The sequence below is a fragment of the Clarias gariepinus genome, chromosome 1 (assembly GCF_024256425.1).
Source record: "Clarias gariepinus isolate MV-2021 ecotype Netherlands chromosome 1, CGAR_prim_01v2, whole genome shotgun sequence".
In the NCBI taxonomy this organism is placed as follows: domain Eukaryota; kingdom Metazoa; phylum Chordata; class Actinopteri; order Siluriformes; family Clariidae; genus Clarias; species Clarias gariepinus.
The window spans coordinates 40,505,914-40,520,446 of record NC_071100.1 but is presented as its reverse complement, the minus strand read 5'-3'; the positions used below and the strand labels follow the sequence as shown (position 1 = coordinate 40,520,446).

At 37.3% G+C, this 14,533-nt stretch overlaps 1 protein-coding gene across 1 annotated transcript in view; it reads left to right on the top strand.

The window, feature by feature from the left end:
• The window catches only part of b4galt2 (UDP-Gal:betaGlcNAc beta 1,4- galactosyltransferase, polypeptide 2), a 177,657-nt gene that overhangs the window by 152,885 nt on the left and 10,239 nt on the right, over positions 1-14,533 (top strand). The window contains exon 6 of the mRNA XM_053495479.1: positions 3,579-3,683. Within this exon, the coding sequence (XP_053351454.1) occupies positions 3,579-3,683 (105 nt within the window). The remainder of the gene's footprint in view (positions 1-3,578; positions 3,684-14,533) is intronic.

The following is a 14,533-nucleotide window of genomic DNA, read 5'->3' as shown; positions in this document are numbered from 1 at the left end:
TAACTGCTGCAGAATGTTTTTTTTTTTTCATGAAAGTTTGAAGAGCACATTCATCATTTCCATCCAAATCATTATTTCTAACTTTGACAATTTCGGCATGTCTTGTCTTGTTGTCTTGTTGCTGTATCCTCTATTTAGACTATTTTCCTGTGTGTTATCTTGGAAAACAATAGCATTTCTAAGTGATCCCAAAGGTCATCCCGAACTTTTTTCGAGTTTAAAAAAGGTGGCAGAATAATTCCTTCTCATACAGTACCCATATCCCATATCTTACACCACCTGATGCCTACTTCTGGGAAAAGTGTGTTCAACTGCATTACACAAACAAATCGTCTCTTTTTGCAGGAGTCGGCAGCGACCTTTGTTCCGGGAATCAGGGTTGAGAATCTGCGTGAATTATATGAACACTCTACAGCAAAGCGGTGTACACCCACCTCGAACACTTACATTATGCATAATGTATGTCGAATCATTTTAAATTGGTTTCTTGAACATGACAATGAGTTCACTGTACTAAAATGGCCCCTACAGTCACCAGATGTCAACCCAATAGAGCATCTTTGGGATGTGGTGGAATGGGAGCTTCGTGCCCTGGATGTGCATCCCACAAATCTCTATCAACTGCAAGATGCTATCCTATCGATATGGGCCAACATTTCTAAAGAATGCTTTCAGCACCTTGTTGAATCAATGTCACGTAGAATTAAGGCAGTTCTGAAGGCGAAAGGGGGTCAAACACCGTTTTAGTATGGTGTTCCTAATAATCCTTTAGGTGAGGGTATACTGTACAGTATATAAACTAAACAAGGTGCTGGAAACATTAAGGTTTTGGTCCGTATTGACATGATAGCACCACGCAGTTGTAGCCTCAATGTCTTGTTCTTGCAGTAGCTGGCATGAGCAGCACCCAGTGCGGTCTTTTGCTCCTGTAGTCCATCTGCTTCAAGGTTTAATGTCTTGTGAGTTCAGAGATGCTGTTCGGTATACCTCGGGTGTAACATGATATTATTTGATTTATTGTTGCCTTTCATCTGGCCATTTTCCTCTGACCTCTGGCTTCAACAAGGCATTTTCACCCAGAGAACTGCGACTCACTGGATATTTTCTCTCTTTCAGACCATTCGCTGTAACGGTTTTGAATGGAAATAGATCAGCAGTTTAAAAAATACTCCATCGTGCCATGTCGCCTAAATCACATCTCTTCTTATTCTGATGCTCGCTTTGAACTTCAGCAGATCGTCTTGGCCGTGTCTGGGCTACCTACATGCCTAAATGCGTTGAGGTGCTGACAGATGATTGGCTGATTAGATATCTGCATTACCAAGCAGTTGACGTCACCTTAAACTTTTTTAGAGCTTTTATAATATATGTGAATGCTACAAAGAGTAGGTAAATCATAGAATGGAAAATCTTTATTACAATCTAAAAAATCGCTCTGAGCTATATACTGTACATGCTGAAGATAGGAATTGTAAGAAAAGAAAGTTCGAAACATTTAGAGATATGTTTAGAAGGTACAGGAAACTTTATAAAACTTTATATTTTTATATAAAAAAATTATAAAGACTCCAGTGTTTAACTTACCGGGGAAGATCTCAAAGGAGTTAATTATTGATGCATAGGCTTGGAAAAGCAGTTTATCTTCAGTAATAATTATTAATTTTCCAGAGAGTGTTTTAACCAAAAGACCTTCATCAGGCCTAACACAAAGTGCTTTTGAAGTTTCCCCAATTTGTAGTAACTGATGGTATTAAGAATACAGCCAGGTGTTTAACTCACCACTCCTTATGTGTCGGCTGTACAATAGTGAAGCCAAAAGAAACCTGACTTATCCTCTTTTGTTTTAAGAAGGATTTCTCCTTTGTAAGGATGAGGCAATTTAATCCTGATAGACCTGACATTCATGACCTCTCTCTTATAAATGAGAAACATAAGAACAATATCTCATTTTCGACCCCTAAATCCAGTTGAATTATTGCGATCTTTTAGCAATATTTATCTTCAGCTATTTTTATATCGTCTTTTTTCACTAGCTTTTTTTTTTTTTTTTTTTGTTTTTAGGGCAAAATTTTTTGTTGTGCTGAACATTTGCTACTGCATCTGCTATAATTATTTAAGTGCACTGCAGTTAGAGATTATTACCAATCCACTCTCTGAATAATGAATGACCTGCTCGGCTTACTGTACCCGCCTACAGTACTCGGGTTTCTGTATAAATAAACACTTTAAGAAAAGCAGTGTGATCGGTAGACTGGAGCCACGCTGAGGTTTTGGTTTGGCAATCCAATAAATAAACATGTCAAGCCTCGATACACATCCAAATACAGAGAGACTGATTATATTATTCATTTTTTATGTTTTAGTTAATTAGTCTGTATTAGCATTGCATTCTTTTTACACTCCTTTATATTGTTAACAGCTCATTTTACAAGTTATAGATGCAAAAGGAACCGATGGATGGATGGATGGATGGATGGATGGATGGATGGATGGATGGATGGATTTGCTTTACCTGCTGAATTTATTTTTGGGATGGGCTGATCCATTTTCAAATCAGTGATCCTGTTTTTTTTTTGTTTTGTTTTTTCTGATATGTTTGTGTTATACTGTATCTATCACTTGGATGGTAAATGTTGCACTATTTCATTATCCTCTAGCCATTACAATTTGCCCCTGCAGCTCTTGTGGAATGTTCCTGGTCTCCAGTGTTTAGGACATACAAAAAGCGATCCAAGGAGAGAAAACCGGTAAACTAGCCTTTGGGTCATGGGTGGCCAAGGCTAACTGATGCACATGGGGGGTGAAGGCTGGCCCGTGTAGTCCGATCCAATAGGAGAGCTACTGTAGCTCAAAAAGATGAAAAGGTTAATGCTCGTTTTAGTTGAAAGATGTCACCACGTCAAGGTGAAAGAGGGGGGACCTAGATGGGGTTTATGCCTGATGAGATTACATATAGGCCTATGTATACCTACATACATGCATACTGTATGTGCACAAACATACACAATACATACATTCACCTACAAATACGTACATGTACACAGTCGTTTCCATTCACCATTTTTGGTGAATCTACTTTTATGTTGAGTACATGACTGAAGATGAACTGATTTGAAACACTGTTTCTTGTTTTTTTACTTAATATATTTTCTCTTACTTGTAAACTGTTCTGTAAAAACAATAGGAGATGAGACGTTCATATTCATATTTTCATAAATATCACTTTACATACAATGTACTATAACAGTACTCCCTGCATGCATGCAAATGCCTCTGCGTGTGATTGTTTTAATAGGAAGCATTAACACATGTACACACACACATGCAACAAATAAACCAACAGAGATATGAATGAGTTATGACAACCGAACACACATAATCATACCCTACACGGTAATAAGTGTATATGGAGGTAAAGAAAGAAAAGAAAGCGTTATTGCCTCCTCCATCACAACGATAAAATTCAGCATCAAGAGATGTGACATGTGTCATCCTCTTTTAACTGAGAGATGTAATCATTTGTACTGCTTCCCCTGAAAATGATCTAATATTTTTCTTATCATCTCTTTCTCTCCAAGGATCACACTGAACGGGATGAAAGTGTCTCGGCCAGATGTGAGGATCGGCCGCTACAGGATGATCAAGCACGAGAGAGACGAGCACAATGAGCCCAATCCCCAGAGGTGAGCTCTGACCTTCTACCACTCCACAGCATTTAGACACACTGCCTTATAGCATCCTCACTTAACTTGACTCTCCGTGGAGCCGCCATATTCACTCCCACTCTTTGTTTTCTCACATATTGATCTGAAATGTCCCGAGGCAGGTGCTATAAATTTTGCATTTCACAGGCGTTTTATGTGAACATTGGCAGGTAGCTTTTCTGTGCTTTTCCGAGGAGGTGTAGGAGGAGGAGGAGGAGGAGGTGCTGCTGCTTACTTTGCAGTAGGTGAATGGTGCCAATAGACTTAAAGGTGCTTACTTGTGTAATGAGCTCTGTGTAGAATGCCGAGTCCAGCAACAAATAAGGCTGTACTCCTGAATGAAGAGATTAGTGATTTCTTCAAATAAATAAATTGTACTTGTAAGAGAAGCTTTGATGGGGATTATTTCTAATCAGGAATTTAGTTGATCTAAAGTAACACGATTTATTGCCTTTAAGTTCAGATTTTAAAGGGAAACAAAAAGAGACAGACTTTTTCTTTTAAGTTTTATAATAGCCTTCTACCTTTTTATTAGTCTATCTATCTATCTATCCATCAATCTACTGTATTTGTCCATTCATCAATTATGTTTTTACTCTCTTACTCATTGTATGTACCACTTTATCCTGTATATACACTCTGCAAGGGGTGCCAATCCATTGGAGGGCACACACACTTTTACATATTTAGTCCAGTTAGCCCAATCTGCATGTTTTTGGACTGTGGGAGAAAACTGGAGGACCCAGAGGAAACCCACCAAGCAAACTCCATGCACACAGACCCTGAGGCGGGAATCGAACCCGGACGCTGGAGGTGCAAGGCGAGGTCCTAATATTACAAATGTTTAGAATGAAAGAGAAGAGAGAGAAAGGCAAACACACACTGAGTATGTTTTCTATTTAATATGTTCTGTACAGATGAGAAAGTATATAGGATTCTATCTTTTTGATTTTGATTTCATTTGAGAGGGAGAGAGAGATTACCTTCATTACTGTGATGTTTTCTAATTTATTGGTAAAATCCATAGCTACAGTACATTGCTCTCGTCATTCAACTGTATTTTATACGATAATTTGCAGTGGTATCGATTAAGAGGGAGAAAAAAAAAATATGTTGCTACTGGAAAATAATCCTCAAGTGTGTCCACATCACCCCACCCTTTCCGTTGGTTTTCTTGTAACGGCATGCCGCATTGTGTTTTATATTCCTCAGGTACAGAATAAACAATTTCAGCACCCGGCTGGAAGACGATATTTTTATTTCGTTATGCACTTCTGCGATGCGCTACAGCAATTGTGAACTGACAACCTTAAACTTGAAACAGTGCATCTGTATCCACATCGGTCCTTCCCACAGTCGTTCACACACTTGATGGTGGGCGTTTATGCTGAGCTAAGTGCTTTCTGCGCCTGAATATTTCGGGTATGAATGGTTATTGATGAATATTAAAAAGGGGGCCAATCAATGGCTCCGAGGTTGAGTGTTGTGTTGCGAAGATGGATTGTTCTCAGGGAAAGAGAATGCACCGTAGAGCAGCAAATTGCAAAACAATTCCAACGGCTGCCACAGGCAGTCAAAGGTTGGCTCGCTCCTTATCAATCCTAGACGGAGCTGTGGGTAAGAAAGCAAAACGAAAGTGTGAGGCTGCCAATAAAAGTTGGCAATGGGCTTTTCTCCACTCAGGACCATTCACTGCTGACACTCACATTCCTTCTTTCTATTTTTTACTCTTTGTTCTTGCTTCTTTTTTCCCCCCGTCTCTCTGTCTGACTGTTCTTCTTGTTTAAGAGCATTCTGATAACATTTTGCAGAACAGCTCGAACAAAAAATATGATCGTTCTAATTACCAAACTAATTACATCTATTGAGCTATTCTCTGGATTTCTTTTTGTTCTTTCTGCCCTCTCGAAATGAGTTCATGGGAATAACGAGCGCCACCCACTCCATTAGCTTTAAGCTAATTTTGCATGCACGCTAACGCTAATGAAATCAAGACAATGGTTTGTTTGGGCTTAATCATGCTTTAGATACACTGCAACCAATAAAACCAAATCCGAACTCCCAGAAAGTAAGCCCTGGTGTTCTTGGTAACCTTTGACCAAATTTCTCTTTAGGAACATGAACTAAAACTAGATGCATCAGACAGAGCGATGTAGCGTTTCAGTATTGTACATGCCTTTTTAATGGATGGTATTATATTCAGCCCTACGGTAACTCAGTCTTTTGTAATTGTCAGGGTTCGCTGTAATTGCAGCTGCTTTCATATTCCCAAGACAAGTGGAAAAAAGCTTAGTGCGAGGCTATTAAGTGCTGCGTGCGACAAACCCCACCATACAAATGAGCACAACCATCTATTGAGAGGTAATAGTCAAGAAAGTTGCTCATCAATTGGTGTAATTTTCCTTATGCTCCCACTTCGTATGGTCAATGATGGCGCTTTTGTTCTCAGGAGCTAAAAGAATTCAGATTGATGTCACATTCTCTACTTCTATGTTTAGTTTTTCAGGTTGCAGTTAGGACAATAGATATTAGATATATAATAGCATAGCTTAAAAATAGTACAGGTTAAAATACTAGATGTGCTCAGAAAAGGAAACTGCCTTTTTTTTTTTTTTTTGCCAAAACTATTCATATTTCAGATTGTTATCTAGTGTATAACTCATACCCAAGTCTAACAAAGCAGTCAGACTATAAAAGGTGCAAAATTGAAATGATGAAGTTTAACATGCAGGAGAGTGCTGGGTATTCACATAACCACAAGTGACAAGAGTCATCAGTCACTTCCGCTGGTAACAGCATTACTGTAGCAAACAAACTAAATAGACATTTACGTTAGTGATGCAGCGAAGCGCAAAATCTTGGTTAAATGCAAAACCTGGACTGAAAATGACAGTTCAAAATTAATGCATTTGTTGCTATAATGTTTACTACTTCTATTGTAACTAAGACTACAACTACTGTTATTATTACTTCTCCTACTGTACTATCACTACGACAATAACTACTACTACTGCTATTGTCGCTATTATATCTCCTACTATTAGATAGTAAGGTTTAATTATTTGTCACATGTACCTTTACAGCACAGTAAAATCGTTTTTTTCCACATATCCCAGTTAGGAAGGGGCTTGAACCCCTAACCTTCTGATATGTAACCCAGTGTATTGATCGTTTGAGACCCTGTTTCCTCAAATGGCTATTACTACTGTACAGTCGTTCTGCAGTACTTTTACTGTTTTTGCTACTAGGGCAGAAAAACTGTTACTATGCCACCTCTATCACTACTACTTCTACTGCTACTACTACTAGGACAAATAAAATAAAACAAAACGCTATTATTACCACTCCTCCTGCCATTACTGCTGCTACTCCTAATATCAGTGCTACTGCTGAACAACCACACATACAGTACTCCATAACATTATTATAACCCCCTTCCTAATACTGAGTTTGTCCCCCTTTTGCCACCATAACTGTGATGGACCGTGTGTTCTGACACCTTTCTATCACAATCGTCAATTTAATCTACACCACCGCTATTGGATCCGACTACACAGGACAGGCTTTGCCTTCTACAGTATGTGCATCAGTGAGCCTTGGCCACCCATGACCGGTTTTTCTTCCTTGGATCACTTTTGGTATGCCCTGACCACTGCAGACCTGGAACATCCCACAAGATCTGCAATTTTGGAATTGTTCTGACCTGGTCGTCTAGCCAGCACAATTTGGACCTTCTAAAAATCACTCAAATCCTTATGCATGCCCATTTTTTCTGCTTCCAACACATTATCTTAAAAAAAAAAAAAATACAGTTCACTTACTGGCTATTATATCCCATCCACTCCCAGGTGTCATTGTAAGGAGATATTGTAAATGTGTCCGCTATAAGGGCCAAATTGTAATGGCTAGACAACTGGGTGAGAGACTGCCCAGGACATACCAAACGTGATCTGAGGAAGGAAAACTGGTGAACTGGCAACAGTGGCCAAGGCTCACTGATGCCATGGGGAGTGAAGACTGGCTTGTGAAGTCCAATACAATAAAGAGCTAGTGTAGATCAAATTATGATGTTTACAATAGAAAGGTGTTATAACACACAGGTTGTTCCTGTTTCTCTGCAAGGAGTTAGTTCTTGATGGTTAACTGTCAAATTTTTCTATTGGGTTCTAAAAACAAAAGACCAAGATATTTCGTGTCACTCTCTATTCCAAATCATTTCACTATTTAATTCAGCATACTGTAAAACTACAGGAAACAGCGAAACTAACACTTACATTTCTAGAATGCAGTGCAGGAATACATCACGGTTGCGCTGTGCTCTGGCTCAACATTGACTCAGATAGTTAGATATCTACAAGAATGATGCTTTCGAAGATGCTTGGGCAGAGTCCTGCTGCTTTGCTCTATCCACAGTAGGTAGAGATAATGAACAGCATCATGGATAATTGAACCAAAGTGAAAATATACCAAACTAGATTTTCATTACAAAATAAGTTTTGGACAACTTTAAAATTATTTTGGAGCAAAAAGAATAAAAAGTTTAACTCTTGTACACAGAATGTTTCATTTTTGTTTATTTTTAGGCGCAAATTATAGTGGAGGAAATATACTTTGAACCTTTGGTGCCTCACACCTTGAGGGCGTTTTAATGTTAATGTGTTTTTGAGCTTTGGATTTCATGCATTTCTAAATGCTTACAAGGGAATGCGCAGATCATATCCTTACAGTACATCATAAAAAATTTTGCAAGACAATCACATAACACCCTTAACACACTTGTGCATTATTTTAAAATTCTGCATGATAAGGGGTTTAGTTTTAGTTAAAATGCTTAAAAAGTTTGAAGCGCTCTTAAGGGACGCCTGTCTACTTGATTAACTTCTAACTCTCTATGTTTAGGCCTGCTTTAGGATTCAGTGTATAAGAACCTTTGCTCAATTAAGCCTGGTTATCCTATATACTGTATAAGAGTACTGTACTGTGTGGTGTCTTAAACATGGTTTAAGACTAAGATTAAGTTCCTGAACATACTGGACCAGTGACTCTCTGACTATTCTATTCATCCCAGAGTGTTTAAAGTTCCATATACTGAGGAACACATTTCATTGTTATTATTTTATTTTATTATTATTATTATTTTACTAGGATTATTTCATCATAGGGAGAGTTATTACAGACGATACGGTTCCTCTGTTGACTGTATTAATCTTAAGATATGCCTAAGGGGTTTGCTTATAAAAAAATACTATTAAATGATCGACTGTGAAATCTGATTATTGACGATACTGACTTTATTGGACCGCTAGCAGATATCTGATAATAAACTTTATTATAAATATTATTTAACAATTTTAATGTCTTTAAGCCCTTCGTCACACTATCTTTAAATGAGCACAACTTTTATTTTTAAAATGTATGAAACAATCTTTAATATCTTTAGAATCATTATTTGTGTAAACTGTTTCAAAAGCTCATTAAGCCTCCTGTACAGTTACCTACTTTCTTTTCGGTACTTACATAGCCCAAAAGAAATAAATAATTTAAAACATAGATAAAATGTAAATTTAAAAGTGATAATTAAAACAATATTGAATTTTCTTGTAGTACCTTATCTACTGTAGGGTACCTATATGTCACTGAAACAAATTGCATTTTTTAATCCTTTCTTTTAAATATTAAACTATTCCGACACATGTGCTTATTGTTGCTGTCAAAGGCTTTCCCAAAACTAGAGCCAAGTGCTATCTCATTTGCTGATAGGTCGATTCCAGTTAACACAGTAAATATTGACCAGTACAAATGTATGACCAATAACCTATTAAAAATACCTTTAGATTTCTAAAACACTTAATAGCACTCTAATTCTGTTTTCATGCAAACAAACCGGTTTGTGTACGGCAAGTGAACTCAAAGTGTGTTTTGCTGTGAGTGTGCAGTCATGTGTTCGGATAATAGCGGCTTGTCCGTAGATAAAATCCCGAAAAGGAAAAAAAGAGAGAGAGAGAGAGAGAAAGATACGGAAAATGTGCTTGAATTCTCAAACTTAGGTTGGTGTTTACCTGCTGATTAATGTTTGCCCGCTGTACCACTCTATCACTGCCATCACTGCCTTTGTTTTGGTCACTCCAGCGAAAGAGCCAGAGCCTCAGTAATGAGACACAGTGCTTGCCCGAGGAAGACAGCATGCTATTTATCAACATTGCACTGATTAGTTAACATCGCTGCCGCCTGAATATTAACTCCAGTCTAGCAGGAGCCCTCTCATAGATGCTGAAGCCGTTCCACCTGAGGACATAAATCGCCAGCTTTGGCCACTCGAGCAGCTCTAATGGGCTTTGTAGCTCGCCTGATGATATGGAAGCTGATAGCAGGGTATAAATCATGCCAGGCTTTATAAGGACTTGTTTAACAGTGCTCCCTTGTGACTTGACTTCTATAGGAAAAGTTCACTGTCAATTAAGAAAAAAAATCTTTAAGGAAACGGCCTTTTCTTTTAACTTTTCTGGCATTGAAAAAAACAAGAACTTAGTGTTTAAATTGCAGGTTAAGCAGAGAGTCTATAACAGGTGTAAGCACTTAGAGCAGCAAGGATTTGTGGCCCAATGTTCTGGCACTTAAAAAAGTCTTCAAAAGAGGATAAATTAATATTAGGTATATAAGTTATCAGATGAAAGAAACTAGCTGTATACAGTGTCCTCAATGAGCTGAAATTTTGTTACATTGTTATAGTAATACTTTGTTGCAATTAAATATAGAATGAAAGAAGAATGTTTACAAACAATGTCAGATCCATGAGAAAATCAAAGCACATTATTAAAATAGGCAGTTCCTTGATCAAAGCTCTATTCCACAAAAACTCCAACTATGTTTTAATATGGACAAGTTTTTTTTTAACATCTGCTAATGTTGTCTGATAAACAAAGAATTGTGTAGAGAAAGAATTGTCTGTTCTGCAAGGGGAACTTAAGGGAAAGTTTAAACAGACTACAGTTTTTATACTGTTTGCTTCTAGGTGTCATTTGATGATCTTATTTTTGTTGTTTTAAACTAATTGGGCATGACATGCTGAAAAATGTCTAGAGGAAAGATTATTGTGCTTATATTTTGCTCTTGCCTCTCCCACACAAACTGGGGTGATATCAATCTATATTTTGATTTTATATGGACTCGGGGACTAATTCTCGAGTTTAATTTTGTGTAAGACTCTCATTATCTGCATTTACCGTACATGGATAACATTTCTTCATTCTGATTAGAGATTTTAACCTGTTTACATGGAAACTGAATCGATAAGATGTACATTTACATGCTCAAAGCAACTAATCATAGTATTAAAATAAGCATTTCATCTGCCAGAAATACAATAGAAAATGGAGAAGGCGGCTTTTTTATGATTGCTTACAAGAATTTAATCTAATCTATGATTGGTTAGATGCTATACTATGTATGAAATGGCGAGTTTATTAGTGCTTTTTACTTATTTAGAGATACAGTGGATAAAATTTAAGACAGGTGAGAAACGTCGACCACAGGTTAACCCTCTCCCCGCCAAACATTTCCAAACAAATCATTGACTAGTACAATATCTGGGTTCAATTCCCACCCAATGCCCAAACACCAGCCACTGGATGCAGTGCCAGTCACATGACTGGATAAAATGGAAGAGGTTGCACCTAAAAGTGCATCTGGTGTAAAACCTGTGCCAAGGATCACATGATCTACTGTGGTGACCCCTTGGTGGGATCAGCAGATAGACCATCATTTACTGTAAATGCACCCATTGACTTTGTATCAGTGCAGCTGTTGTTTATGTCCTGGAATTTTTAATGACACAATTCAGTTACAAGAACTAAATAATATATTTTATTTTAACTAAAAATATTACAGTAATTGTTTTGAACATAGAACACTCTAATGCGCTTGTTATGCTGATTAACGACTGAGGCTTACTGTTAAAAAATATTAGAATATTAGTTTAATGCAAATATTATTAGTAATAAATTCCCTTGGCGTGTGTGTGCTCGTACTCTTACTCCTGATAAAGTTCGAATAGTTCATACGTTTAATATATATCTTAGAAAATACATTAAATTAAGCTAAATTAAACTTGCATTTAAAATTATCCTTAATAAGCTAAAGTGTCTTTCTCTGCTGAGTGTTTTGCTATTAATTAGTTATTTAATGACTTCTATGGACTGTTCAAGAAGAAACTGAAAAAGTAAGTAAGTACATAAAGTAAGTGTCGCCCTTGTTTATGTATTAGTGTTGAAATATCTTTGCTGCATATACTGTAAAAAAAGGAAAAGATACTTTTAAATAAAGTATTGATGTATATGTCCAATCGCAGTGTGTGCTGTAAACAGTATGTAATGTATCTACACTGACCAGTCATAACATTATGACCTACATAATGTTAAATAGGTTCCCCTACAGTCCTGACCCATTGAGGCATAGACCTCTGAAGATGTGCTGTGGGATCTGAAACCAAACAGTCTAATGCAGATCTCTTAGTTGTAAGGTGAGGCCTTCATAGAATCCTCGAATGAACTGAGATCTGGAGAATTTGAAGGCCAAGTCAACACCTCATACTTGTTATGTTCCTCAAACCGTTCCTTTAAACCATTTTTGCAGTGTGGCAGGGCATGTTATCGTCTTGAAAGACGCCACTGTCATCAGGGAACACTGTTTCCATAAAGAGCTGTAGTTGGTCAGTAACAGTGTTTTAGATTGGTGGTGTCAGAGTAACATCCATATGAATGGAAAAAAACACAAGCTTTTCCAACGGAACATTTCACACAGCATTACACAGGAACAAATGTTTATGTGCTGCTCACTTACTGGTACCATTGCAACGATATAATCAATGTTATTCAAATCATCTCTCAGTTATCATAATGTATGGCTGATTGATGTGTATTCTTGAGGTTATGATTATAAATGTGTAAATTTCTCTCTTGTAAAATTAAGTGCTTTTTTGACAAAATTTCATATTGAATCCCACTATTATCAGAATTTTTTAAAGAAGTACAATGTAACAACTTGTTGATAAACATCTAAGAAGAACTGAAGTTTGCACCTTTGACATTTAAGTTAATAACATTTGAACCTGATTATGAATGTTTTATGCATGATGCCTTGCCCTGTATTGATTTTCCATAACACAATTATCTCACCCGCTAACTATGTTGTTGTGCTTGTTGGAACCACTTGACATGCCTTGTGCATAATGTCTTATAATAAATTGTTTTTACTTTTATTTCCTGATATCCAGCATTTCATTATTATAATTTTTTTATCCTATTAGTGTTTTGGATTTCATAAACTAGATTTTATTTTAATTATCTAACATTACTGATAGAATGGGTATCATTTAAATAATGATGATGTCCTGGTTCAGTTTTAAATAAAAAATGTTTTTGTGCCTTGTACCCTGTGAGTCATTACGTTAAATTAGGAAATTAGGATCATAATGTACACCTTCTAGGCTAACATAAACAGGGTATTGTTTGTGGTATTCATATACACCGTCATAAATCAGAAAATATGTCTAGCTGTCATGACATCAAACGCTATTATGCCATTTACTGATAATGGTAAATGACATTCTTATTTTCCTGGATCTAAACTGTCATGGCACATCAGCACAGAGTCAGATGTCTAGGGACCCATAAATCTTCTGTGTCTTTCATTGCTAATATATATATATATATATATATATATATATATATATATATATATATATACTGTAGTGTGACGGTTTAATTAGTAAAGTAATAGCACAGTTTTGCTTAAAATATTGCAATGCACACAACATTATGGGTGACATATCAAAGTTCAAAAGAGGACAAGTTGTGAGCTCCACAGGGTCAATGTAAATGGCCAGGCTGCTATAGCCAAACCTTTGGTCACTCAGGCCAATGCCAAACATCGGTTTCAATGGTGCCAGTGAAAATCTTGAGCTGTGGACAATGTGAAACATGGGTTACAGTGTGGAAAAGCCCCAAAGAAGGGTACCACCCAGGCAGTTTCATGCCATCAGTGATGGTTTGTGGTGCAATATCATGGCATTCCCTAGGCCCAATACTTGTGCTAGATGGGCGTCACTGCCAAGGACTACCGAACCATTTTGGAGGACCATGTGCACCCAATGGTTCAAACATTGTTCATGAAGGCGGTGCCGTGTATCAGGATGATACTGCACCAATACACACAGCAAGACTGGTGACAGTGGTTTGATGACCATGAAAGTAAAGTTGAACATCTCCCATGGCCTGCACAGTCACCAGATCTAAATATTATTGAGCCACTTTAGGGAGTTTTGGGGGAGCGAGTCAGGAAACATTTTCTTCCACCAGCATCACGTTCTGACCTGGCCTCTATTCTGCAAGAAAAATGCCCCAAATTCCCTCTGGCCACTGTGCAGGACTTGTATCTGTCATTCACAAGACGAATTGTGCTGTATTGGCTGCAAAAAGAGGCCCTACAAAAATACTAATTAATTATTGTGGACTAAAACCAGGCATTTCAGTTTCATTGTCCAACCCCTATAAATATATGAAAGTCTATAATAATTGGCACCCTTTTCTGAAAATTAGAAAAGCTTAATGCTTTTATTGTTGAATTGGAACAACAGTACTCAGCCTTTTTCACTAGTGTTTAACAAATGTTGGATAGCACTTGTGGAAAAATCTTGGGCCACTCTTTCATGCAGAACACTTCCAACTCATTGATATTCTTGTGGCTTCTCTTGTGAACTGCCCTCTTGAGTTGAGACTACAAATGATCAGCTGAGTTCAAGTCCGGAGACTGAGAGGCCATTATAAAACCTT